This window comes from Bombus affinis, chromosome 4 (genome assembly GCF_024516045.1).
Source record: "Bombus affinis isolate iyBomAffi1 chromosome 4, iyBomAffi1.2, whole genome shotgun sequence".
NCBI classification, from domain to species: domain Eukaryota; kingdom Metazoa; phylum Arthropoda; class Insecta; order Hymenoptera; family Apidae; genus Bombus; species Bombus affinis.
Window position 1 is genome coordinate 16,676,501 of NC_066347.1, and position 27,634 is coordinate 16,704,134.

At 36.7% G+C, this 27,634-nt stretch overlaps 2 protein-coding genes and 1 long non-coding RNA gene across 3 annotated transcripts in view; 2 read left to right on the forward strand and 1 right to left on the reverse strand.

Moving 5' to 3' along the window:
• LOC126915496 (eye-specific diacylglycerol kinase) overlaps window positions 1-8,761 on the forward strand; it is an 80,433-nt gene extending 71,672 nt beyond the window's left edge. Inside the window, exon 12 of the transcript XR_007710216.1 lies at window positions 7,671-8,761. The gene's annotated coding sequence lies outside the window, so the exon portion shown is untranslated. The remainder of the gene's footprint in view (window positions 1-7,670) is intronic.
• LOC126915495 (cytoplasmic dynein 2 heavy chain 1) overlaps window positions 1-27,346 on the reverse strand; it is a 32,078-nt gene extending 4,732 nt beyond the window's left edge. Inside the window, exons 1-40 of the mRNA XM_050720203.1 lie at window positions 26,996-27,346; window positions 26,308-26,636; window positions 25,773-25,935; window positions 25,368-25,549; window positions 25,187-25,299; window positions 24,511-24,756; window positions 24,156-24,376; window positions 23,689-24,087; window positions 23,058-23,299; window positions 22,255-22,578; window positions 21,814-21,880; window positions 21,395-21,731; window positions 19,460-20,196; window positions 18,851-19,013; window positions 18,547-18,766; window positions 18,233-18,359; window positions 17,777-18,100; window positions 17,045-17,326; window positions 16,296-16,539; window positions 15,405-15,912; window positions 14,365-14,757; window positions 13,780-13,959; window positions 12,933-13,298; window positions 12,207-12,325; window positions 11,666-11,976; window positions 11,424-11,572; window positions 10,850-11,128; window positions 10,342-10,571; window positions 9,512-9,640; window positions 8,829-9,077; window positions 8,066-8,499; window positions 7,636-7,770; window positions 7,020-7,249; window positions 6,144-6,353; window positions 5,289-5,577; window positions 4,362-4,871; window positions 3,722-3,981; window positions 1,202-1,396; window positions 584-815; window positions 348-501 (exon numbers count right to left, since the gene is read on the reverse strand). Of these exons, the coding sequence (XP_050576160.1) occupies window positions 348-501; window positions 584-815; window positions 1,202-1,396; window positions 3,722-3,981; window positions 4,362-4,871; window positions 5,289-5,577; window positions 6,144-6,353; window positions 7,020-7,249; window positions 7,636-7,770; window positions 8,066-8,499; window positions 8,829-9,077; window positions 9,512-9,640; window positions 10,342-10,571; window positions 10,850-11,128; window positions 11,424-11,572; window positions 11,666-11,976; window positions 12,207-12,325; window positions 12,933-13,298; window positions 13,780-13,959; window positions 14,365-14,757; window positions 15,405-15,912; window positions 16,296-16,539; window positions 17,045-17,326; window positions 17,777-18,100; window positions 18,233-18,359; window positions 18,547-18,766; window positions 18,851-19,013; window positions 19,460-20,196; window positions 21,395-21,731; window positions 21,814-21,880; window positions 22,255-22,578; window positions 23,058-23,299; window positions 23,689-24,087; window positions 24,156-24,376; window positions 24,511-24,756; window positions 25,187-25,299; window positions 25,368-25,549; window positions 25,773-25,935; window positions 26,308-26,636; window positions 26,996-27,232 (10,519 nt within the window). The 5' untranslated portion in view covers window positions 27,233-27,346. The remainder of the gene's footprint in view (window positions 1-347; window positions 502-583; window positions 816-1,201; window positions 1,397-3,721; window positions 3,982-4,361; window positions 4,872-5,288; window positions 5,578-6,143; window positions 6,354-7,019; window positions 7,250-7,635; window positions 7,771-8,065; window positions 8,500-8,828; window positions 9,078-9,511; window positions 9,641-10,341; window positions 10,572-10,849; window positions 11,129-11,423; window positions 11,573-11,665; window positions 11,977-12,206; window positions 12,326-12,932; window positions 13,299-13,779; window positions 13,960-14,364; window positions 14,758-15,404; window positions 15,913-16,295; window positions 16,540-17,044; window positions 17,327-17,776; window positions 18,101-18,232; window positions 18,360-18,546; window positions 18,767-18,850; window positions 19,014-19,459; window positions 20,197-21,394; window positions 21,732-21,813; window positions 21,881-22,254; window positions 22,579-23,057; window positions 23,300-23,688; window positions 24,088-24,155; window positions 24,377-24,510; window positions 24,757-25,186; window positions 25,300-25,367; window positions 25,550-25,772; window positions 25,936-26,307; window positions 26,637-26,995) is intronic.
• Window positions 13,130-14,283, forward strand: LOC126915522 (uncharacterized). Its single transcript, XR_007710221.1, has 2 exons — window positions 13,130-13,279; window positions 13,790-14,283. It is a non-coding gene; the product is annotated as an uncharacterized LOC126915522 (long non-coding RNA).
• Window positions 27,347-27,634: the final 288 nt, after the last annotated feature.

Consider the following 27,634-nt stretch of genomic DNA (forward strand, 5'->3'; position numbering starts at 1 on the left):
ATATTAAACGTATCTGCGATATGGTGAAATAAGAATGCGTTGGCAAATGGCAACACTATGCTTTTCATAGTTTGCTTTAGTGGTCTTAATACTAAGTAGGGTAATCGACTTCTTCTCATTAATACTTTTACGATTAAACTACTATTTTGAATAAATTATAATTTTTTAAATTTTCCTTTTTCTAAGAAAAGAAAGATTTTGAAACAGTTATATCCCTTGCGATTTTATCACAAGGTTGTTGTGAAATTTCCATATAATAATTGTTAATAACATTTTAATTAAACTACACGTATAATTATCGATGAAACAATGTAATCGTTGTTAATAATAGAAAAATAAAAAATTACCTAATGCTTCCGCAGCCAATTTCGAGAGCGCCGTATGCAAGTAATCAGGACGAAGGGTTTTTATCAATAAAACTTTTTGGAACGTGGTTAAATTGCTTTCAGCGTAAATATTGCTAACGTCGCTCAACCAGCATTGTTTCATTTTTACGGCTATCTGAATGACAGGAAATGACCGTTCGCGGTAATAGAAAATTATATCACTGTAATTTAAAAACAAGTTCGTTAAGTTAACTTACTTGTGGAAATGAAGAAACTAAAGTTCGAGCTGATAGACGTCGTTCCTCGGGTACCCAATCGGGTATTTTGTAATCGGAATCTTCGTCGTCATTTAATGGAATTTCTCCTAATAAGAAATTTCTTTCAACATCTGGCACGGAATTCAATGAAAGTGCCAATTGTAATGCTACTGGCAATCGATGTTCTCTATACACGGCCTTCGAGCAATAATGAAGAGTCAAAGCAATTAACCTGTAATAAATTTTGTAATTTTGCAATTTTGTAATTTTGGAAACTTCACTGTAAAATCATATCGCATATAACATACATATAGTAACATTAACGTGTAAATGTATATTATATTACGTACAGTATAATTCAACACATATATACAATTCGAGTGTATTAAATCTAGATTCTATCAAAAAATTATATTCCAATTTTTGCATCGAAAATAAACATTGAGAAATTTTATACTATACCGTAAAATTATATTATACATATGGTACATACGTATGTGTACTTCACAGTAGACTTTTATCCTATGTGATATTAATAAATAATTGGACATTGGAAACGATCCATTAATGAAATAAACAACCCTTAACGAGTAGTTTCTTTTTCGACCATTTACTAACCGTCTTTCGATCAGCTTGTCTTGCTCCCTTTTATCTTGAGATAGTATCGATTTGCGGTAATCCTCCGCCTCCAAATAAATATCAGTGAAAGCTTCGGCAGAAAACACGTACAGTGGACTCAAGGCGGTAAGACCTCTCACAGTTTTATACAAGTTGGCAGCGAATTTAGCCAATTTTTCGTGCTCTTTGGCTCTTCTGTAGACAGTATACAAAAACAGAAATTAGGACAAAAAATTAAAACTTCGTTATGAATAGTCTGTCGTGGAACTTTTTTTCGGATCGCGACAGAGAGCGTTCGTGAAAAGGAGTTACTCAATGAGTCTCAAGGTTTCGTGAATTTAAAAAGTTTCACATGAAATATATACAGAGAATATTCCGCAGTGAAATCGCGAAACTTTGCCAGCGTAGTCGGGAAACTATTTGAAGCAAAAAAATATTACATAAACCATGAGTAAATTTCAAGGAAGTGCGTTTTGAAAGTCTGAGAAGTTTGTTGGTAGAAGCGACAAGTATTACGATATATGATTTACATTTAATACCCTTTTAATTCATTGTATGTAAATTAGCTTCGTGCTATGTATATATCGAATTCATATCACTTTCGTTCATTTTCATAGGTAGTCATAATAGCTTGACGAGGTTAAATTCTTGTTAAATTAATTTTCATTCCCACTCTGCGTGCATATAATAAAATAATAATATAAAATAATTTTATGTATAATAAAATGACTATAAACGTAAAATAACTTAACTCAAATTCCTATGCTCATCGTACGATCTAACGATACAAGTTGAAGGTTCGTATTATTTCTCCAGATAGGTTTTTAATCATTTTCTTTTTCTTGTTTGCTTCAATCCATCAGACTGAACTTCATCGTGAGCAAAGATAATTGTACAATTCAATTTACTACAAGTAACAAAGTTCATAAAGTAAGAATAACAAATGTGCACATCTTACTTTCAACATTGAAAAATCTATAATTAAAGAAAAACGTTGCTCTATAAAAGATACACGGGGACACCCAAAAACCGTGTGAAACAATGTTTATTGGTTATTGAACATTAATGGGCGATTTTACCCAGGAGTATTCTGTGTTAGATTTACTAACTAGGATATTCAGAATGAACGGAAGGTTAAGCATGGAGCACGTGTATACACGTGTAATCCATATATATGTATGTGGTTGGACATGTTAATCTGTTGATCACTTTCAGGATTTACAAGAGTGGCATAATTAATTCCGATAATACCGCTGCTTCGCGTGAGAATATATGTTTGTATTATCTAGGAAGAACAGAAATACCATGGAATATAGTTTCATATTTTTGCAAGTGTTAATTTTATTATTCACAGAGAGAATACAAGGTTGTAGAACTTCTTTCAGAAACTCATCGTTTTTTTATCTTTTATTTCAGGTTGAAGAAAGGAAGCTATGAATTGTAAGAAGGTCAATCGAATAGAATTTTTAATTTCACTTACAGTTTCAGATCATTTTGTTACATCTCTGTGTTACTTCACAGAACAACCTAACTTGTGGAAAATGACAGCGTGAGTTCGCACTCGCCATCGATATGCAGATGCGCTAGTTACAATAAATAGTAACTAGAAGATAGTTCTAGATATAATCGATAGGTTTAATCGATAGGTTTAAGATATTCTTTTTGTTTGTTTTTCTTTTACCTAGTTCATGTAAGAAAGTGCAATAGAAGTTGTTCAGCTCTGAACGGTGTGATAGATTTATCCGAAGAATAAACTAATATTTATTGTGTCTTACCTCTAAATAGAGAAATGTCAAATATGTTTCAATTAACTTCATAAATTAAAAGGTTCAAAAAAGATACGACGTTAAACAGACTTCTGCTTAACATTCATCATACAATTTATAATTGAGGAGCTTTCTAAAAAGGGATCTACAAGTTTCTTTCTTTCTCTCTTTGTCTCTCTCTCTGTAAATTTTTATTCATTTTGTAAATATAGAAAGGACAAAGTTTTCTGGAAGCCATGGTAATTATCGTTTCAAACGTAGCTAATATGAGAAAACTCGGGTAAAACTTCTAGCATCATTTATTGGTTGGACGCTAGTTATTAGGCTGTGGATTCTTGTGCATTAATGGGAAATTTAAAAAATGCTTAAGATGCACATAATATATGTTATTATACGATATAGAACAGTCAAAGTATAATACTGATGATATTTAGATGAATCAAATCTCTGCCTAGATCCTACTTCTCTAGCTATATTTTTAAAAGTATGAATTTGCATAAATATCCACAGCTTACTAATTACATACGCGAATAATGAAATCGTGAAATTTAGGAAAATGTGTATTTGACAAATGTAGCTACTTTGAAGGCTGAAATATTTCGACAGGATCAAATCGGACCGTGGTTTACGATATTCTCTACTCTAAATAGCCTGCTGAACCCAACGTGTCGTGGCAAACCATAAAATTGATCAATTTCATCATAGAACACCCTATACGTTCTTAAGAAATAATTCTCAAAAAACTGCGACAAACCTGGTGACGTCTTCGAAGCTTCGTCGACTTTCCTCAAGAGCCAGAGCTATTTCTTTGGCTTTCGATTGAGTGGCTTCCAACGACGACAGAAGTCCGCCCTGGGATCCTTCAGATTCTTGAAGAAGATCTTGACCTCTTGCGGTAGCCAGCTGCGCCAACAGATCTAATCTCGCGGTGTCCCGTTCCCCTGATAATTTTTCCTCGCGTTCCAGCGCTTCCTTTCGCTGCGTCGCCAGTTCCGGAGTCTCCTTCAACAGAACCTAACCAACCCGGCTAGGGTAATTAATCTTTTGCACCAATATTTTACTTTCCACGGATTTTCAACGATCATCGAACAAGTTTTCCAATTTCGTTATGGAGCCACTCGAAGCGAGTTATCGTCTGAACAAATTTTTTCCAATTTTACGAATGGATGAAAGAGAGCAGACATTCTCTTTGACGAGAGTGAACAGAATAGAGATGCTACTTTCTGAGCAACGTAGTCACGGAAAATGTACTTCGTAATTGGAATAATTTTTTAATTCTGCAGTTACGATAATACGATGCCATATCGAATTTTCGAACTCGTAACGTTAAATTAAACGGAATTCCATGTTGGAAAACGATCGAATATAAATCGGTGCATCGTCATCTTCCTCACCTTTTCGACGAACCTCTCCGCCAGACTTTTGGTACCAGCTCCAAGAGCGATCTTAAACAAGACCGCGTCGACTTCCTTTGGAAAACCATCCAATTTATCTCGTCTGGTAGCCAGGAAAAGTTTGAAGCCTTGAGGTGCTGGTAATGTTCTTTCACCAAGCTTCAGAGGACGTCTACGTAGCAGTGGCAAGAGGATCGATGGAAATTCGACGAGTTCTTCCACCAGTAATGGTTTGCCAAATCTTACAGCCAACTCTAGTGTAGTAAAAAACTTAGCATCTTCTGGTTTCGTTATCTCCATTCTTGAACCAACGTTGTTTTTCAGCCACGAAACCGCGACACCGGATGGATCTATGAATATGGGAACCAAAGGACCTCTGAGGGCACAGGATGCACCAACCAGACTTCCAGTGTCCACGGGTAAACCTTGAGCTCGCCACAGTAGCCTTTCTCTTTCGGTGATTAGGAGATCGATGGCTGATTTCTTCCACTTGTCATCTTTTCCAGGATTCTGTACTCAAATATGTTTTATTAAGTTCGATAGGGTTTAGCATTGATTATTATTCTGACTCTGGAAATTGGTATTTTGTTGGGCCGATTATTTTTACTATTATTTTTACAAAAGTTGGAAAAGGAGATATTGTTATATTTGGTTCGAATTTTGGAATTTTTAACTATTTAAGCAACCTTTTGGTATTACAGATATCATTTGAATTTTGAATTCTATTCGTCCTGATTGTTTAATCGATTTTATGTTAACAGAAATATTATTCGCTTCGATGCCTAAAATTTCTAATTATTTGGTCAACGTCTAATTATTCATAAACTGAAAATTAGCTTCAAGTACTTTCAACTGCTAAAAATTCCTAGATTATTCTTAAGCGCCGCTCTTCTTCTGTAAATTCGCGAGACAAATTATTGTACTTACTTCATAAACAAGTAAGGATGCGACATTAGCAGCCTCGACGTCCAACTTCTCTTTCCTGCCGGTTAATTCTTCTAATTGTGCTTGCCAATCACGATGTTCTGTGTCCAATTTTTGAAGTAACGCTCTAGCTGTTGCTAGTCTTGCCTCTGTTGTCTCGGCACGTAGTTGAAGCGCAGCGGCACCCCTTGAATGTTCCGCGAGTTCCTCTTGAAGCTGTGCTACACGACTTTCCACAGTGTTAAGTCCAGCTGCTAGCTTGCCAATCTGAGCCTCAGCCGCTGACAAACGTCTGAAATGAATTATGCATAATTTATATATTAACCACATCGCCGTAAATTCCAGTAAATTTTTATTCATAAAATTATCGATGCCAAACAAAATATTTTTTTTATCTGTTATTAAAACTTTTACAGAAACTTATTGCTATGAAAAGAAATTCTGAAATGTTATCTCTAAATTTTCTAAAATCTCTAAATGAAAATTCTGAAAATGAAAAGAAATGTTATCTCTAAATTTTTACTAAATTTAGAGATTTTATTAACAGATAAGATTGATTTCCATAAAATTGTATTGCCATGAAAGAATCAGTTTTCAAAATAAAATAAAAATAAAATTCTATGCGTGGAACTTTCAACAATAAACAGTATAATGTTCGGTTATATTTTATACTGTTTTTCACTGTATAGTTTTCTCATATTATAATTTTTTAATATTCCATATAATTTTTTTAAATTTCTGACCGCTGTGTGTTCTGAGTGTTTCAGAGCGAATGTTGTTACATTTTATATTTATCGTTCCCTGTGTTTTACTATAATGGCTCGGATATAAAATGAATACGTCGAAATATAAACCCACTGGGTCAATTGTCGTTGTTCCCTTTCGAGAGGCGCGACTTGCTGAAGAATCTGACCATATTGGAGGTTGGCGAGTACCCAGGCAGCCAAAGGTGCTGCAGCTACCGAGGCTCGTTTTGCGGTTTTCTCCTCGAAACTTTCCGGCCGCTCCTTGACCAACTTGGCAACCGCCTCCAGACTCGATGGTGTGCTTCTTCTCGCGTCCCACGTTCTAAATCGAACAAAGACGTTATCACGTTTTTCAAACTCGCCTGAATGGCCTCTGATGATACAGACGATGAGAGGGGAATCTTGTTTGCGAATTGTCTGATCAATTTTGGCTGTTAGTTTACGTGGGTACTTTGCTTATAAGTATGAACAGAAATATCGTTCGTCATGTTGGCGGTGTGAACGCACCTGTTACGAGTTAGGCGATAAAGAAGGAGCAAATGTTTTAGTATGTACGTTACGAATCGATGACTATTTATGAGATAAGATCAGGTGTTTGCTCGAATATACAGTGACGAACAAATAAATAGTCTTTGTACCAGATTCAACTTAATTTTGTTTACGACTGAAGTATTAATATTTGAAATAAAAATGTAGAAGTTGTTCCATATCCACAGTGTTTCAAAATACAAGAAACCTATCTTTAAATTCCATATTACATGAAAAACAGTGCTACATTGAGTAGGATTAAATTTCATGTCGCCACATAAAGTGCATTTTCTCTACAATAAATGGAAGACAACGTAAATCGAGTTATGTCTTGTAACTTAACGAGCAAGCTGTGTAATCTATCGATTTAAATTTTTGCGATTTTTACCAAGCAACATTTTTATCGTCAAGACAAATGAAGTAAAGTCTGACGAGAATTAATAATTGTTAAAGAGCTTACCTTATTTCGTCCTTAATACCACGTTTTGCCAAGAAAGTCTTCATACTATTCCAAGAAGTGTCTTTTATGCCCATTAATCGAAGGACACCCTCGAGGACGTCTCTTACAGGCGCTGGAGGTGCTCTTAAAGAACGAACTTCCGCCAATGCATCAGCGCTGATACCAGCTACTGCTTGTGCCGCTTGTTCTACTAATGGCTCGACTTTTCCTAATTCGCCATCGATATTGGTCTATATATCAAATTCAATTTATTTATTTATTTTTTAACTTAGAAAATTATATACCTACACGCTTTCAAAAGCAATAGATTCAAATATAAGAAATTTTTTATTTGTACATTAAGAAGAGAAAAGGATATCTTTTGTTATTTCTATGGTATTTTTTATAGTGTCTAATTTTTTAACAATTTGGCGATGAATCGTGTGAATTATGTATAACGAAAATGTATTTACTTTAGTATCTTTGCAATATTAATGAAATAAACTAAGCAAGTAAAGTTTGTTATCACCGACAAATGCTTCGGTTTAGTGAAGATTTTAGAAAACAAAGCGCGTAGTATAAATAAAAATATGACGTGCTGTATGTAAACATTTCTTGACAATTGTACAGTATTTACCTTCCTGCGAGCTAATTCTGCACTTTCTCGTTCAGTTTCAGCCTTCAAGTTGGCCATTTCTCCTCTTTGACCTGTGGCACCTCTCATCGTCGCCGTGATTTGTTCGAGAGCTGCATTGGCACGCCCTTGTTCCGCCTAGGAAATTAAGAATCATCGTAATTAGCGCGAGGAAACATAATGTATTCCTATTAATTAACTAAAGATTAATATGCCAACGTCGCTTATATCAACAAAGTAATATCGTATCGCAGTAAACTCGATAGAAACTAACGAACAGGACGTAATACAATTTCGTAGCAACGTGCGAAAGCGTAACGCATCTCTTTATGTATTTAACCAAAAATCGTTAATAATTATCTCGGCATCGTTTATACCCTCAAGTGGCATCATCATAGTGATCTCGATGGAAATTAGCAAGGTTAATGTATACCTCCAGCTCCTGACGCTGTTTCGAAACTTCGTCCTCCAGTTTAGCCACTTGCGCCCCGGCTTCCTTCAACTTTCCTACACCAGCTTCGAGACTGTTTAATTTCTGCTCCACTTCCTCGCTCCAAGTTGCGTGCAGATGTTTCCAGGTGTGTAGTAAAGCAAAGAACCGAGCAGGAGCTTGCTGCTGTCGCGGAGCTTCAAGATGAGCCTTTACCACCTCTTTGATACCAGGCAACGTCTCCTCCGGATCTTCGGCTTCGATACCGTTTTGTCGATAGGCTATTTCGGTTAAAGCACCTTCCCAGGACCACCATTCGCTACCAACTCCAGGACCAATTAATGCGCAGTGTCTAAGGAGACCCGAATGCGACAACCAAGGCGAACGAAGCTCTCCACTGTCCAAGATTATGGTTACTCGAAGATAATTTCGCAAACCTACAAAATTTTATAGTAACAGAAGCATATGGTGAGGCTAATTGAATTTTGTGTCGAGTTCAGAGTGTTTGGAATGAAACAGTAGGCGTTAAGATTGTACAGATGAGAACAGAGTTACGATCGAAGACAAAACTGTCTGTTGGAACGTAGAAACAAAGGAGCAACGTATTGTGTATTATTAAATATATTTAAGTATTTGTAATTGTATACTGTACATAAATAGTTAAGTATACTATACACAATGGCAAGTACCATAAGTAAATGTTTTGTTTATGTTCATTTATTAGCGTAAGTGTCTTGTCGAAGTAATTTTTTGTCATGTTACGTACGATGATAAAGATATTGCTCCAACATGCCCGAAAAATCTTCTCTTCTTGCCACGTCAGCCAACGGCGCTATTAACCCGTCGAGTTCCTCCACTGTAAATAATCCTGGGAGCTCACCTCTCGACACTATTGCACTAGCCAAAACAGCCAACCCAGCTTCTCTCATATGATGCTCTTCTAGCAAAAGCAGAGTCGGATCACCATCGATTCCAGCAGCTTGAACCGCCGTTTTCACCGACGTTCTGCCACGGCCTGGAACATCCAATTTTTATACGATTTTCAAGTAGCTACACACGATGTACAGCAGACAGCGTATAAGCGGAGAAATCATTATCAGACTACGGATTTTTGTGCATTTATGGCATATCGAAAGATGTCAAAGTGCATAAAATGCGGATAACACAAAAGTTTTTAAAATATTTATGAAACCACAATGCCAGAACATCCTACTCAGGTTCTATATTTTTTCTTTTTTTGTAACATTCATAAAAATATGAATTTGCAAAATAACGTACGTCTAATAACGAAACTTTACAGTTTCAGACTTCAAGTAGAATAAATATCGAATTATGCCTTTTTTTTCAGCGCCCTGACAAATAATTTATCCCATAACATTCTACTCTCATATATGAATTTTATCTTCGTACATAAATTTCCCATAAACATAGAAATTACTTATACAGTACCAGGTCCCGAGTTTATTAGTCGAAGAGAAGAGTACGTGGCAGCGAGTCTCGCCGCCGATTTTCTTCCAGCTCCGGGACGTCCAATCAAAATTACACCCCTTAAACTTGTACCAAAAGCCCAACTTAAACCTGAAAAAGATATAAACCGGAAATTCTACGATTTGCCATCGTAATATAACAATAAAAAACAAAATCGTGACTATTCAATCACTATTCGTGATTATTATACAGAAGAATATTTCTTCTACAATATTCCTCATTAATACGTAACATATATATTTACAAAATTAATTTATACAATTTGATAGAACATATATTTTAATAAGCAGAAATTCTGCATGGATATTTAGTTCTATTAAATTTGCTACTATATCAACGAAGCGAAGTTATTTTCTAAGATTTGCTAAAACTGATAAAATTTATAATCTTATTTTATCAGACTTGATAGAAGATTTACATTTAAATACAATCAAATTTTATATAGATAATAAATTTTATTAAATTCATTAGTATTATAGATATTATACTGTAACAAACATATGTCTAGTTTAATTTATCACGTGTGAGATGCAAACAGAAAGAGAGAGGGAAAGAAGAGACAAAAATGAGAAGCAATATTCCTTCTAATTTATCGAGATCATAAGATCATTATGAATAAATTAGCAATTTATCAATAATCATAAACCGATCGCGATTGAAAGATGCGGCTAACAACGATCTCCCTAGCGCTATCTCGTTAAACTTACAAAGTGTACAGGTATGGAGCAAATGATCGGTGGAATAAGCTCGTTGGGAAATAGCGTAATATTAAGTTAATTTAATGTGCTTACCGGCTACCGTGTGCAACAGGTGAGACGAAATCGATGCCTGTACCGGATCGCCTTCCCTCGCGCATCTCGCTGCTGCGTTAATTATCTCCTTCCGCCATTGTTCCTCATCCAACGGCAGCAAACCATTGTTTCCGTGTTTCCATATGTACACGTCGCTTCCGGGCGCCAGCGACTTCGAGCTCTTCGAGTGGATCACAGATTCCAAACGAGCTTGATCTCTGGATGTTAATCTGGCACGATCGAAAGCACGAAGATATAAAATATAGACAATCGAAGCACTTGTCGTGCTTAGAAATCTTACTCTACTGGTGATAGAGAAATTGTCAGTTTGCGAAGTAAACTTCTTCGTAAGCTTCGAACTTACGGACATTTAAGTTAAAAATTTGCGATAGGGAAAAGTGCTGTTTCAAAGGTATAAAATCGTGAACGTGAAAGTACGTATTCGAGCTTGGAAATTTAAGGCGGAATATCCATTTCGTTGGAACTTCAGCTGCGAAAGTGCTCTTGCCTGGGATAAAATAGGCGTTTTCCAACATCCAACAAATGACGCGTGATATTCGACTCGCCCTTCGGAGAGGGATAGTACTTCAAGCTGTCCGCCCATAAGATCAAATCTTTGGGAGTCCAATCGGTCGTCGAGCCGTGAGAAGATTTGATCGATCGAAAAGCATCCAACATGACGGGCACCGTTTCAGCGATCCAAGATTCAATCATAACTTGATCTCCTTTCAAAGAGTCTCTCAGGTGCAACTCCAAGATGACTACGATATCTCTCGGGCTTGGATATCTATCTCACAAAACGAACAAATTCTTGTGGCTCAAGTTGCTATATGCATTGAATATAAATATTAAAGATATAAAAAATTAATTGTCGAAATTCAGATAGGCTGCAATGTTACGAAATTGGTTGGAATATATTTTTTGAAACAATGAATTTTTATAGCTGAGATGTTTCGTGAAAGAAGAATGTCTTTAAGATAAAATGACGAATTCGATAAATTACGAGGGTTTTAGGCCTGGCTTTTTAAATACTCGAAAAACTTAGGAAATTGATTAAATTATTTTTTGGCACGAATACTCACGGCAGATAATGAGTGGACAAAAGAGCTTCTAGTCTTGGATGCAATCTTGTGGTTGCGTCCGCTGTGCATATGATCGTTAGTGGAACTCTTGCAAATTCCAGATCTTCTTCGTGAAATCCTCCTTCTTGAATTAATTCCCGAACTAATTCCTGAATAAATTACACTCTTATACTCTACATTACATTCGAACGTTTTGTAAAAACGAACGAGCGAAATAAAGAAATACGACCAGATTACGCTACCTGTAAATCTTTAGACGCGAGATGCAAATCTTCTAAAATCAAAACAACTCTGGATCCGCTTCTAGGTTTGTACGTTCTTCCGTGTGAAGACGAATTTAACTGAACGCAACTTCGTTTTAGTTTCATCACCAGATCCTGAGGTCCATAGAGAGAGGAACCTTTTATCAAAGTCGACTGCTCGATGTTTCGTATGGAAGAAAGTACGACAGATATCAGGGCACTCTTTCCACAACCCACTGGACCTCTTATCATCATCGGTTGGTTATTTTTGATCAATGGTAAAACAAACGATAAGGCTTCCTTCATGCCACCTGAATTATGCATAAGCGACAATCCGTAACTAAGAAATTTATCAGCGGATTATAGATTAAACTAGAAGTAAAACTATTTTCAAAAACTATTACTTTATCTTATTCGTATCATCTGTAATAATATATTATATTTATTATATCACTTAGAGCAATAACATAAATTTTTTAATTCGATAGATTTGTTCAGCAGCTACGTTTGTTTCAAGTTAAGTAGAGCTTAATCGAAGTACCTGACAGTGAGACAGGACCATCGTCAGTGTCTGCAGATTCGTGAGAATCCCCAATAACTTCCAATCTATCTGTGTCTTGATTATATAATACAGAACATGGTTTCTGCGGATCTGGACACCTAAAATTCCACACAGTACATATCAATTTTGAACTGTATTTTTCACGAAGAAAGAAGATAACGAATCAAAGTTTGTCCTTATACGCAATATTATCTCAGTTTTCAAATAGTTCTACTCTCAATGAAATTAAACGGTATTTACATTTATTAATCAAGGTAAATATCAAGCAAGAGATATTCTGTAAAAATGTCTGGCCTCAAAATACCGTAAGAAATCTGCAATTAATTCTTCCTTCATTTTCGTTTTCTCTCTGTTTACAAAATGTCGAGTAAATGTAAAATACAATTTTTGTTACGGTTATCAAAGGAATACACCGCCATGACAGCCGAAGAAAATTAAATCTACTTCTTAATTTTTTTTTTTTTTTTTTTTTTGTTAATTTTTGGACGTGTAAGATATCGTATCAAAATTCGAGCTTCCGATGAAATTTTCTTCCAAAAGAGGAGAGTTTGGACCATTTCGTAACATGTCTCTTTACGTTAAAATATCGTCTGAAGAAACCTAAACACTTTATCTTATAATCGTCTATGAATCACTAAACTTCGTCTGTTGTTTTCGCCTCAAATTGGTGTATAATTCTAGCAATAAAATTAGAAGTCTTCCTACCAGCAGTCAGTAAGTTGATAAATCAACCGCGCCAATTCGTCTTTAGTGCTTTCATTTCCTATTTGACTGCATAAAGATGCGAGTAGAGCGTAAGAAGCGGAAGTACGAGTATGACAGCTCTTCAAATGGCAAAACGTCGTGTCCATTAAGCCCGATGCCGAGGAAACGTCCGCGTTGATCTTCAAACACTCGTCGACGCACGAACAAAGATGGGAAATCGCGAGTTCCTTCGCGGCCTCCGGAAGTGCATTCAGTCGCGACGACACCAGCAAAGAGCTGGCACTCGCCGAGCCCAAGTGGACTACGCCTAATCGCGACACAGTCGCAGGACTTGCGCCGGCAAGTTTGTGAGTTTCGAAAATGAATCTGTTTCAGAAAATTGTGCGCATGAATATTTTAAAGTTATTGCTAATTTTTTAATTAATTACTTAATATCAAACGTGTATGTTACGATTTAAGGGTAACAACTGTCAACAGAATTAATATACGTCATTAACGCGTTTGTATAGTTTTAAGAAAAAGTTCTACGTCCCTATATTTCATCTCGTTCCTGTATAGAATATTAGAAAATGTTGTAATTTGATAAATGATAGTTATTTATACATTTTATAATCAATATTAAATTCGAAATATGTAACAACTTCGAAAAGTTTGACAGTCCGTGTTCCGTAAAGAACAATTTTAAATTTGTACGGGAATTTTTCAAATGAGCGAGTACGTGAGATATTAAATTGCTTAACTCGATTAATTGAATCGTTGTGTCATAGAATATTTGTAGCGTATGCGAATGAAATTCGAAATCTCTAAAACACGAGTCATCAGATAATTTGGAAGAATAGAAATTTACTTTGTTCCAGAACCAAGCTTCAAACCCACGCCATTGGGCAAAGTCAGTAATCGATTGTCGTCTAAGGCAGAATTTAGAGCTTCCGCCCAATCTGGTTCTACGTCGCCGTTCAAAATAATCCAAGTTACGGAATCTCCAGCGGATACAACAACGTTGGATAACAAACCTTCCCTCCATTCCCTGAAATAATAACGAATTAAAGAGATAGCTGTTTTTGTCGAGATTAATCTGTAAAAGAACGATATGATGTCATTTCTCATTAACTACACCTACAAATCGAAATATTTTCCGCATAGTTTTCTAATTAAATCTATCGAAAGAATTTGGTATCGTAAATCCGCCAAAATTTTATCTGAGAATGTATAATTTTTATAATAAGTTGTAATTTCATTTCTTTTGCATTGCATAATACAAATTACTATAATAATATATAAATAAAATTACTGTATATTTATGTAATAAATCACTATATTATATACAGTAATTATATATGTATATAACAAATTTGAAAGAGTTAAATTTTCAAATTAGATTAGGTACTATCGTAATCTGGATTTTGTATTTTCTAATCGTTCAAGATAGTACCTGGTTTGTGGGTCGACGCGACCCAAAAGTCTCGATTTCGGCATCGCGCCAGGAAATACGTGAAACTGAACGATAGTTTCACCGATTTTCGTTAGTGCATCGCATAGAAGTTTCCTGATGGTAGTTTTACCGCACCCTGGTGGTCCAACAATCGCCACACCCGTTCTGCTTTTCAGCTGGTCGTACAATTGAACACATCTATTTGCCATTTCCTTGCTTAGTTCCTGTTCGGCGCAAAGTTCGAGCAAAGCATTCTGCAGATCTTGTCTTTCGATCAACGTGGACGACGATGGACTTACTCTTGGGAAAACATCGTCTAGTAGAGAGAGGAATCGTGGAGTGTCTTCTTCCGTTAACTTTGGTAACATCGAGGCCCTAATTGCAGCCACTAATCTGTCATATAGAACGCGACGAAGCTTTTGTATTTGTACATTAACATTTTTAATAATATTTGCGATTGATTATATTATTCATAAAACTGCTCAAACGTGACGAGAAATCGCACAATTGATAGAAAACCAAGTTTGAATCTATAGGATACAGCGTTCTTTGTGTTATGAGGAGAATTTGCAATTTGTATGGGACGAATCAAATTTGCATATGACGAACAACTATTGACTCATTCTAATGAATTGAATTGATTATTTCTTGAAGTTTTCAGTTTAAACAAGCTTCGATGTAGGTTTAGAGATAGCCATTATTAGTAGAATATAAAGTTCAATCTCAACATCGGTATGAGACAAATGATACAAAATTTGATTACTTTGGAATTTTATTAAATTTGAAATTCTTAGAATAAGTCCAATAACGTGGCTAGTCTAAGTTTTTTGCACTATGTAGGAAGATCATCAATTCGCGTTAAGTATTTGTATACCCACTTTTAGTCGTAAAAGAATTAAAAATAATTCTTAAATATTAATTCACATGTAATTTTATCAACACTGTGGAGTGTCCTCGTTACGCACGTACGTGTGTAATGGTTTTGAAAATTGCAACGTGGAATAAATTAAAGAATAAACAAGATAAATGAGACTTCGAACCTGCTGGTCTCATCCAAGTCAGTTTTCGTAGGAATAGCGTCGAGTACGGATCTAAGTGCCCTAAGACCCCAATCATAATGTGGCTGATTGGAAAGCAGTATCTCCGCGATATCGAGCATTTCCACGAGTTGCTTGGCGAGTGTCGAGGCATCCAAGAATCCGGCACATTCGAGCAATGCTTTCACAATGTCAGACCTGTCCGGGTGTGCCATTCCGATCGGTCTGAACAGTCGCGCCAGAGAATCCGGAAGCTTACGACGTCCGCCGTATTCAGAGCCAGCCGGGTTCATCGTGATGAACACGCAACAGTGTCGATCCAGATTCACTTTCTGATCGCCTAACAGAACTTGAGACGAACCGTCACGAACTGCTTCCTGAAGGGGTCTAACGAGCATAGCTACAGCGCTTAGCGTTTCCTCCTCGAGGCGATTGAACTCGTCGAAACAACCCCATGCGCCGGCTTGAGCCAAACCCCCTAGAATACGTCGCATACTTCCGGCGTCCATTCCTGATGGTGGAATATACGAATGAGCATAGCAGTAATAAATTATGCGAAGCTAGCGTTTACGTTGAATCGTAAACGAAACGTTAAATGTACGCGAGAAGCTTGTATAAATTTTCTATAAATGTTTCATAAATATCTTACGAATAGTTTGTAACATCTTTAGACACATTTTCTGAACTTCTCGCAAGTATCTTCTGCGAGAAGAAATTTTGAGAATAACGAAGGTTGTTAAAAGTCTTACTCAACTGTCTAATAAATGCGTGGAAATTAATTTTGTAACGGTGGATAAAATTACAAAAGTGATTACTCAACGCATTGTGGTCATACAGGCAAGTGTTGAACCGCGAAAAGGAATTGCTAGCTCGTAAACGTCGAAATGTTATTACCTTCGTCGCAATTGAAAACTAAAACAAGCCTTCCAAGAATAGAGCCGAGTGCTTTCACGCTTTCAGTTTTTCCGGTTCCAGCTGGCCCGGTGGGGCTGCCGCCCAGACCAAGTTTCATCGCCTGAGTAAGAGCCAAGAAACACCTTTCGGTTAATGGCGTTTGAACTAATCCTACCGCCGCTCCTTGATATTCGAAACGGTATGGAAATTCTGCACCGGCACACCGCACAACTGCTCCCTTGTTCTACAATTAATATATTACAGCTGAAAATTGTGTTTCATCGAGATCCAATCTTCCTAGCCAATATTAGTTCTCGCGAAGCACATTTCGCCGGCATTAGTTTTCTCGAATTAATTTCAGAATTAATTGAAAGTTGTTAGCCGAAAATTATTGTCATTGCGAAAAGTATGGAAGCTTTTTTTTTTAAAGACAATCGTCTTTTTTTGGCTATTTAAAGTTAATATCGAAAATATATCGGGAGCTTGAACTTGAAATTGCATTTGCTTTTTCAAAATCACACATAGTAACGTATGTAAGACAAAATTTTCAGAATTTCAGTCGATCATATTTCTGAACTTCCACAAGTATAGTTCTTTTATTTTCACAATCAACGAACTTGTAATTTCATTGTCTCGAGACACGTTTTAGAGTATATGGAATTTTTCTCAACATAAGACGTCATTTTCTTAGTATCTGAAGTTAATTCAAGGAAAAGCAGGGTAGTCATGAAATAAAGTAAAAATCTTACGGTCCTATAACTTCTTAGTTGTCTCTGCCAGGTCCAAACGGTGCTTTCTTCCCGTTGTGTGACGTTTAACAGATTTCTAGCTATCTCCAGATGGTGAACGGTATCAAGCAGAAGCCCGCGTGCTTTTAATGCTGTTAATTTATCACCAGCATCTTCTAAGCCTCTGTATCTCGCTCTTTGTGTCTCCAGATATTCGACAAGCTTCTTTAAAGCTGAACCACCTTCCTTCAAGGCGCTTTCGCATCGTTCCGTGAAACGAATTTTTTCTGATAGCAGTAACACCTTAATACGTATGAAAGATAATTATTAATAATATCAAAGGCAAGTCTAAGAGCTTTGGATCTTTCCCAATAATCTTTATCCTTTTATATATTTTTTCTTCGATCGTTAAACATTTTTCTATTTGATATTATATGTAAATTTTCTACTAATAAGAAGCTTCAAATTAAATTAAAAGATCGCACGATAACAGTCCCAATTTATTATTCAATTTTGTTGAAATTAATATAGACTTATTATTTAGTATTTAGTTTAATTGTTTGTCCAATGGATTATTATTTTTTTGTTACGAAACTAACAAAATTAATTATATATCTTTGTATTAGGTTTTGTTTAAAGAAAGAATTGCAAGTTTACGTAAAAAATATTCAAGCATTTGTAACAATATTTTTATAATCTATTTAGCGTTATTTTTTACTGTATATAAATGAATAAAAAACTAATTGATTTTACTTGAGTTGGATAGGATGATGGATCAGGCGTAGCATCTACCAAACATTTTTCCAAACTTTGTCGGAGTGCATTTTTCATTTCTTCCTCGAGGTTACTCAACCAGCGTGGTAATGGGTCCCGAAGATCGACAGGCTTAGGTAACTGCAATATTTCACCTTCTGGCGATACAACAGCCGTCAGTCCATTATCGTCTTTTATTATCGAACCAACCCCTTGGTATAGTTTCGATAGGTGAGCTTCCAGACCCCGTCCACTGGCTGACACTAATTCAAGAAGGTCTTCGTCGCTTAAAAAGTATAGCCGTGGATAAGACGAACGCTTCTCCTTTAAAAAAGGCGATATGAAGTTTCAAATATAATCATGATATACCGCACTCTAAGAAAATAATAGCTAAACAGAATTACTGTACAAAAATAATGGTAAATTCCAAATAATAAAAATAGATATCTGTTATACCTCCAAATATTCGTCGAGGCTTTTCTGACACCTGTCAAGTAAATCTTTCAGATTCGTGAAAGCTGAAAGTGGAAGTCTTCTCAAAGATGACACTCTCGGATCACGAGACACTTCGCCCAGAAGATACCTAAATATTTATTTCATATACCATAAGACACCTAACCTGATTAATAATTTCCAATGTAATTAAGATAAATAATATAAGACATAAAACATAAAGGAGCAACGTATAAAAGAAGTTTTAATTAAAAATATTTAGTAGAATCTTTCGTGTCAAATTTACCAATGTACTTTAGTCGTCAAATATTAATTACCTGAATTCTTTATTAGCCCTGGACCATCTACCGGTATCATTTGGTGCTGCACCACCTTCGTAGACTGGTTCTAAGTAAACCCACTTCCTCTGTATGGTGCTCAAGACCTTTATTCGTTCTTCCACTTCGGACAATCCGGCTTCGCATCTTGCAACTCTGGCTGCGAACCTTTCGTAACCTGACGCGCCTTTTGCACCCTCCAACAGGAGCCTTAATTCACCTTTTAACCAACGGATAAATTTCATTATTATTCAGAAGGAAATTCGGTGCTTTAATTAATTGTTTTCGTTAATCAGCCATTCACCTGCTCGAGCTAACAAACTGCCGTATTCTTCAACAAGAACGATACCGGCGTTTCTACTGTCCTTCGATTCTTGAAGTTGCAGATGAGCTGACGCTTCCCAAGATTCCAGTTCCATTAAGCCTTGTCGAATTCCGCTTTCTGCCGCAGCTCTCTTCGTTATTTCCTTTAAAAAATCAGACATTAAAATATATAATAGACGCGGCAAACCTTCTTAACCAACGAATCTTTATATTTTCTAATCCTCTGACTGCCACTCGAGAGCAAAGTGTTTTCTGTCTATAGTCCGATGATACAGCTATAGTTGTCACAAATACAGAGTATGATACATTAAATGCAACTATAGAATCAACGTAGGTTCCTTTTAAATCATTTAGAGTACAAGAAGAATGTTCAAGGAACTGTTAGCCACTTTTGATTTCAATAACACAAACAATGTTATGTGATATGATAAAATATAATTATTACTTTTTAGAATAATAATTTGATAAATTATATATAATATAACAAGAGGCGCTTCTTAGTTTTAATAAATCCTGGTAACTGTTATAAAAACGGCATTACCAGCAGTCGAAGAATTGAAATTATAAAATTATACATCTGACTTATCACCTTTATTTTATCAACATTGTCCCTAATGTTGTCCGCAGAACGAAACAGATGACCCAACGTGATATCCCTCACGCTTTTAACATTTTTTAACTCCAAGAGTGACATCAATTCTCCCCAATGTTCCTCTGCGATCTCGTCACCACGAAGAAGCTGTAACCATTCGATGGTCCCTCTCACCTCGCGAACCTTCTTCCCAACAAACGTGTCCATTTCTAAACTATCTTTCTGGTCCATCGATTGTTCTTTCAGTCGATCCTTTAACTGAACTTTTATTCTACTTTCCCACGAATCGAGCCAGTCATGAAGTCTAGGTAGTCTTCTTCTAGCCACGGTCCACTCTTCATCCTCTTGATTCTTTAATTCTTCCAGAAACTCAGCTTGGAATCGACAATTAGATTCCTCTACCTCCATCTGCAATTCCAATGTTCTCATATTCTCATCGTTGTCCTCTAGAACGTCATCGACATTCAGTTCGATCTTCCGACAATCGTTTGTCAAAATTTCTAATTGCTCCTTCAAGTATGTCCATCTTTCTTTCATGGAGATAATCCAGTCTAAAGTGAGGATTTCCGGTTTCGAGGACCATTTCGCTTGCCACCTTTCGATCTCGTCTCGCAGAGCTATCGCTCTGTGGCGAAGATTCACCCTTGCATCCTCGAGTTCACGATCTATTACAGCCTTGTGACGCTCCAATCGGTCGGCTAGGTCTTGCCAAGCTGTGTACGCTGCGCTGACACCTGTTTTGATGAATTTTTCAAATAATTTCATTCGACAGTTTATTTTTTTTTTTTTTTGTAGGTTAATTAAATTTTTAAAGAAGCTTGAGAATTTAAAAATTATAAAATTGAATAATTTCAGTTATTAATGACGGTGTTGGTGTTATTCATAAATGTATGTGAGCTTGAATTATTATAAAAGACACTGCGATTACGTGGATGTAAGCTGAAGTTAGCAAACTACATCGAACAAGTTATATTACAGCTTATTATACTTCAAAACATGTTCGACAACTGATTGACATTTTTATGCATAATATATGTAGGATATATAGGAAAGTGATTTTCTGTTGACTTCGTCTTTTTCTATTTTAAGTCCGCGGGCAATTTCAATTTTTTAATAGAAATATCTAGCAAAGTCCTCTCTTACACGCGAGGGCATCAGGTATTTGCATAAAGAATCCTTTCTTATGCTTCGCTTTCTGAGAACAAAATTACTTGTTCCTATTTTATTTTCGCTTCCTGTCTACCTGAATACTGAATCCTACTACGTTATGTATATATTATGATCAATAGAAATACAAATGCGATTTGATATGTGAAAGAGGATAAGCTCTTACGTCTTCAAAATTATTTCCTACGGGCAATCGAATCGACGCTATGAGTACGTATGGAAACATCATGGAACAAGGAAATATTCTTTGACATCATATAGCAACAATATTACCTCTCAGATAATACTTACGTAATTTTAAAAATTGTTTAGAATCATTTATAATTCTTACTTAAAATAATACACTGCTTAAGGCAACTAATGAATCGTTTCGACTTTATGCTCTTCGTCTACCTATACATTTCTTTAATTATTCTTTTATGATTAATATTCATTACACGATGACATATTAAACTTCTAAGACTTCTTCGTTTCTATTTGCTTGAATAATAACTATTTATAAATAACTATTTCCAGCAATATACATATACTTAAATTAAACTTGGCTGGATAAGTTAATAATGATGTAAAAATTATGTTAGTCATAGCACTTTTTTCCTTACATTCACTTGGTTTCACAATTTAATTTATGCTATATCGTATTTTATTATTTTGACTGTAATCATATTGTCATTTACCTGGCAGCTCCGAAGAGATTTAGCTTTGTGATAATTTATCCTTTCAGAGCCATAGTTAATTAATTAGTGAAATAAGTACTGTAATTACCTTCGAGCTTCTCGCTAGTCCAAGCAGCCAGCACTTTAGATAGGCCAGCAATGGCTTCCACCTCTTCAGCCATACCGGAAGATTGCGCCTCGATTCGTGCATGAGCTTCGTAGGCCGATCCAACTTCCTCCACGTTTCGGGGTCTACGTTCGAGTTCCTTCGAGGCGGATGAAAGAAACTCCACGATGGCAACTAGTCTGGAAGAGGCTTCCACCCTTAAATCGGAACACAAACGTTCCCAATAACGACGAGAAGCTGATTCTAAGTCGTTTCTGGTTGTTGCCGTATCTACGCTGATACACCAGATCTTCACTTCGCTTCCGCGTAACCTTCCGACCTAATTTAATTATTAAACTGCAGCTAAGTAGTTCAATAAAAAACAATAGCGTAGTAAATTTCTGGTAATATCGTCTACCAACCTCTTGAGCCCATTGCTTGGCGTCTTTGAACGCTCTTGTCCATTCTTGCGGTGATCTTCCTTTCAGCCTTTTCATTAAAAGTTTGACTATTAAGTAGTTGTAAATATGAAAGTTTATTAAGTATAGAAGGATATGAAACATTAAATTCTGTTAACGTCTAGAACGCTAACTTTCTACACAGTGTATAGTATGAAAGTAATTTTAATTAAATCGCAACTAATAATATTCTTATTACGTAGTATAGGATCTTGGATAAAGTAATTTATTAATGCATCGGTACTGAGGCCATCCTGTAAGTAATTAGATCGCCTGAACGGAATGAAATGAAAAAGAATACTCGAAAAAGGTTACTACTGTGCTTTGTATGTCATCAAAGAAGCTGCGCCTTCTTCTACGAAAGCAGCGCATTAACTCGTTCTTAATTTCGCAAGAAGTACGTACCTTTCAGCAGCATCGATCCTCGCTGGCGCAGCCAGGTACAGCCATTTCGTTCGCAGCGTTTCCAGAGCGGAAAGAGCGATCTCAGCTTGCTTATAAACGCCGCCGTACAAATAACAGCTCCTTTGTATCAAAGCACCGAAATGCGCTTCGGTCGCGTCGCCAACACCTCTGAAATTCATGGGGATCGATAGGGATCGACGAATCGACGAGTACAACTTGGCACGGACCTCCTCGAGGGACGGTCGCCATTGCAGAGACCCGTCCCGGAACGTCAATTCCACTTTAACTTCTGGCAACTTTTTCAGCAACGACGGTAACGCTCCTCTGGCGCAGAGAAAAAGTTCTTGTTTTATTATTCTATTCCGTACACGGATTATCTATGAATACGAAAATTAAATAGACTGATAGGACTTGACTAAGATAGGAGTGGAAGGATTTTTGTTTCGATTTTATTTGGCAAAGAAAGCTTCTTTTACGTATCTTCCTTTTATGAGGAAACAAAGAATAATGGAAAATGTATAGTTTAATTGCTGAGGATAAATCGAACGAATTATTCAAAGTTTCTAGTAGCTTCTAAAGCGATTCGGTACTAGTCCATTTGCTTAGAATTATTTGAAGTAACTTTTTAAAGTTTCAGTGTCGTTTAAGGTGGCTTAAAAATCGCGTGGAACTCTTTGAACATCACTAAATTTCAAATATTTTGCAAATGAAATTTTCAAAATGACCATGTATTTCGTTTCTTTTAACGAGATTTCCAATTACTATAAAGCAATTACGATAGATTTGAGCTTTCCACAGTTTACCTGTAAGCCACGCCTAATGCTTTGAGCAGTTGTCTATCCCAATGTAATTTCCATGCTTTCGTATTTCCGTATTCAGCTTCGACAGTGTCGACGATCGTCCTCATGTTCATCAATGCGTCTTTCCAAGCATTCTGATTTCCGATCATATTGACAGCGTCTCCTTTCAATAAATTCGATACCAGGTCCCGTAACGAACTGTGCTTCGCAGCTAACTCCGAATTCTGTTGCGCAAACTTCCTCACCTTTCTCAATAAAAAGTAAAAAGCAAAGTACGTCGAATTAGTCGGTAATCAATTCTAATTAATTCATTGTCTACTTTTACGCTTCTTTACGGTATCTGTTACATGTATAAACCAATATTCAGTAAAATAGGTCGAAAATACTAAAAATAAAATATAAATAATTTGTTTTATTTTTCTATTTTTCTCGTAAGAATATTCCAAGTGTTTCTTCTCTTTTAAGCCTTCATGCCCACAATCATTTAATTTATATTTCACTATTATATTCATCTTAGGTACGTTGCAAATGTTCATATGATACATATGCTATACATGAATATATTGTTGTAAAATAACATAAATGCATTGTAAACTGCAGATTAAATTAATCGCGAAGAAGATTGAAAAATTACCAATTCTTTCAATCTAGCGGTATAAGCATCAACAGCCTGAGGATCGGACCAAACTACACCAGATTGTTCTTGAACGGCTCGTGCCAATTCGAGCGCGGTCGTGAGCATTAAAGGTCTCTGAGACGGTACCATACGATCGCCAATTGTGTTGTGAAAGGTGGCGACCTGTTGTAGAGCTCTGGCACGTCCAGCTAAAGAACCTGCTCTTTCAACTAGCTCCCTCACTTCACGAGGAAGTTCGACGCCTTGACTCGAAAGTGCCCTAGCTTCTCTGATCAAAGTCATTAGCCTTGGATCGTACGTGACCCTCATCATACTGGTGCCAGTTAACTCCACCACCGCAGAGTCAGTGCCTAGCGTCAGTTCCTTTCTCGCGACAGCTTCTTTCGTTTCTTCGGTCTGACGAGCGAATTGTGTTTTATAGTGAGGCTGTAGAATAATATAAGACCTTAAAATGATACAATTACCCAAGTATCAACGAAGCTTTGTCTTTTCCTTTCAACGTCTCTCAGCGCTGTCGTTACTCTCAAAGAGATGTCTTCGTAACCAGGAAGGTCCGTAAGCAATTCCTTTCCTAATTTATTTAAACTTTCCAATCTTAATTCCGCAGATCTGGCAGCTTGAACCTCTTGAAGTATTCTCGGACTATCCAACAAGTCTGCCGTATCCGGCCCGGCCAGGCAATTCTCTTTAGATCCGACGATCAATGACGAAGAAAATGAGAAGTTAAAACGTAAGAACGTGGACAGAAGGTTATAATATTGTAATCGAAATCATTTTGAATTCATCGGAGTCTCGATTCCTTTTCTCCTTTAGAATTACCTGTAAGATCCCCGTAAGCTGAGAGCAAAGCCTCCCGTTCTCCGCGTAAAGCCCTTTTTAAACCATCTCTCTTCATTAGTTCGAAGTACCGTCGAAATTCAGCGAGTAGAGAGTTTGGAGTAGTAGCATCGGCAATTTGTGACTTTAGTTTCTGCGCTACTCTTTCTTCAGCGGGCACCAGCCCTTCTTCGATCTTCCTCTTGAGTCGGTTCCATTCAACACACTTGTCGTCGTCATCGAAGACCACTGATGAACGTATAATTAATTGTGTGTCATTGCGTAAACATAATTGGATAAAATAATTAATATAAGAAGCACCCGCCGCTAGATAGATTTTTTTCGTATATTTGTTAAATTATTTGTATGTTTCCTAAAATCATTCTTTATGTGTGTATTGTTTATCGTTTTAAACACTCTTTCGACTAGCTTTGTATTATGTTCTTTCTTGGTAATTTACCATACATAATTGTTCTATATTAAAAAGATACTATCGTCGTATCCCTTTATTAGAATAATCATTGTTTTGAATGTTTAATAAATATATATAATTCTACATATTTTTGTTAATATTACTGAGGCATAATTTATCGGCTTCTGAGCTTGCTGTAACGATCACAAATTACGCAATAACACGTATATCTTTTGCAATAATTAAATGTTAACAATGCAGGGATACCTTTAACATCATCGAAACAATGCATCAAAGCATCCGTGTCAAGTCCAGATCTCTCATTAGGAGTCAGCAGTCTGGTTAATTGCCTATACTGAGCACGTAGCTCCCCAATCTGCCTAAATACCAAGAAAATCGCCCATTGAATCCAGGTACAAAGCAGGAAGAGCACATTAATAAGAGATACCTGAGCCGTTTGCCAATACGTGAACATCTTTCCGGGACGTAACTGTCACCCTTCCACGGATGAACTGAATGATGAGGCCAAAATAACGTAGTGAATTTCTCCACCATGTCTGTCCATTTCTCGCAAATTCCTGCACCACTTGATATCGCTTCAATTTTCACTCGATCGTCGTTAGTTCGAATCTAGTTTGAGAATGAACACGAGCAACTTCAGAAAATTTTAGAAAAATATATTAAGTCCGTGGAATTCTCTTTCGTAAATACAATGCTAATTAAAAAACCGAATTCAATCAAGTAAACTGATTTTTGAAAGATACAAAAATGAAATGGATAAAGAAAGTAAACTAGTTCTTAGCAGTTTCATTTAAACGTAATTTATCATAGAATATTAGTTGGGATATTTTACCTCTCCGATTGTGTTTCTTACGAGAGATACCACTTCGTCTCCAATAACATCCACAAAAGATTTCATACGTTCCTCGGTGTATATTAGATCTCCTAACTTCCACAAGTCGTCGGTGTAGCCTGATACTGCTTCAACAGCGTCATCCACGCTAATTAGCCCATCTCTGTGTACGAAAAAGAGGAATATAGCAGATAAAATATACCAAAGTGAAAATAATTCAATCTCTAATTGCAGCACTGGAAATAAAAATTCAGAAGTCCTCCTATACGTGGCTGTTTAAAAGAACAAAGATTTTTGTATTAAGACTATAACCTATATACTATATCATAGAAAAGAAAAAGAAACGAAACTTTTTATAATACCATTAGGTAAATTAATACGCTTAATTTCTCATCTCAAGTTTTATATGCCAATTGTAACAGAAGTAATGCTTTCACGCGCAATGTTCCAAAGATAGCTAGAAAACGTATCTCCATAAAATTCCTCACGATCCAACTACCGAAGAATTCACTGAAATGATCTCTTTTTACGACACCTAGCTACCGCTGCGCTCTCCAACTCGGCTCGGATGCTCCTCAAGGTTTTTACAGCCTCCGCGTAAATCGTTTTGTCGTGCGATCGTTTCGCGTCCTCCCATGTCTTTCTCCAATAATTCTCCTCCTCGACGACGGAAGTCGTTGCTGACGAGCCAAGAAGATTCTCCTCCAGCTTCTTCAAATAGGATGAATTGAGACCAGAAGACCGAAGTGTTGGCGCCCATACTTGACGGAGAGCTTCGAGCAACGTCGATCCTTTTCCACTGCCGGTCGTTGTAACTTGAACGAGGTCGTGGAAATTCCTTTCTGTCACCGATGCTTCTGTTAACTACATTAAGCTTTCATTCATCAGTTCGTTCGACTTTCTACTTTGGAACGTATTAAGCAGTTTAAGATCGTTGTTCTCTTAGACGCTATAATTTTATTTAAACGACTTCACGCCAATGACAATGCAATAATTGTGTCGTTCTTATTGAAATAATTTGATCGAAACGTCGTACGTGTCGATAACAGGGAATACGTTGATAAAAATGGAAGAACGAATGTTTAGAAAAAAATTCAAATGACGTGCATTTTTATCGTTTAATGACATGTAGCTAAATAAATGACAAATAATATTCTACAATTCTTCCGTAACGCGTTAAGTAATCACGCTTTTTCTACCTTCTGCTTTTATTTTTTATTTACCTTGAAGAAGACCAGAGTGTTCCTCCCAACGGGTAACTCGTTACTCAACTTCAACCGCAGTTCCTCGTCCTCCGCATCCGCCGGTTGTGCACAGAGAATTCTGCACGCGGCTCTGTCCAAGAAGTTGTCCAACACTGTTTGCTCGTCCGCGATCGTCTCGTCGTCTTTCAGGGGCACGCCGAAGAAGTGGCCTGCGGTGGACACTATCAACGATCTACGCTTGTCGAGCACCACCATTTTTTTCGTAAACAGTAGAAATTTCGTGTATTCTTGCTGCGAACGTTGTCGTCACGGTACCATTACGAAGTTTGCACGAAACACCGACGAAGTGGCCGTCCTTGTCGCGTGGTGATCGTTCGAGTTGTCATGACGACTCCCGGTCAACACAAACCGGCTGTCATAGCTGCCACGTGCTGGCGCAGGATCGTAGCTTTCGATTCTAGTTAATGGAAAAAATACCGGAGCTGATATTTTTGTTGGACGTGGCGGATTCGGAATCGTTCAAAGGGTGAACAATTTCTTTATACATTTTTTTAAGTAAAACGATCCTACTTAGAAGTATACGGACGTTTATTGATTTGATACAGTGTCTGTCATAGACCTTTCCAAACGAAGAACAACGTTATTATACCATCATGA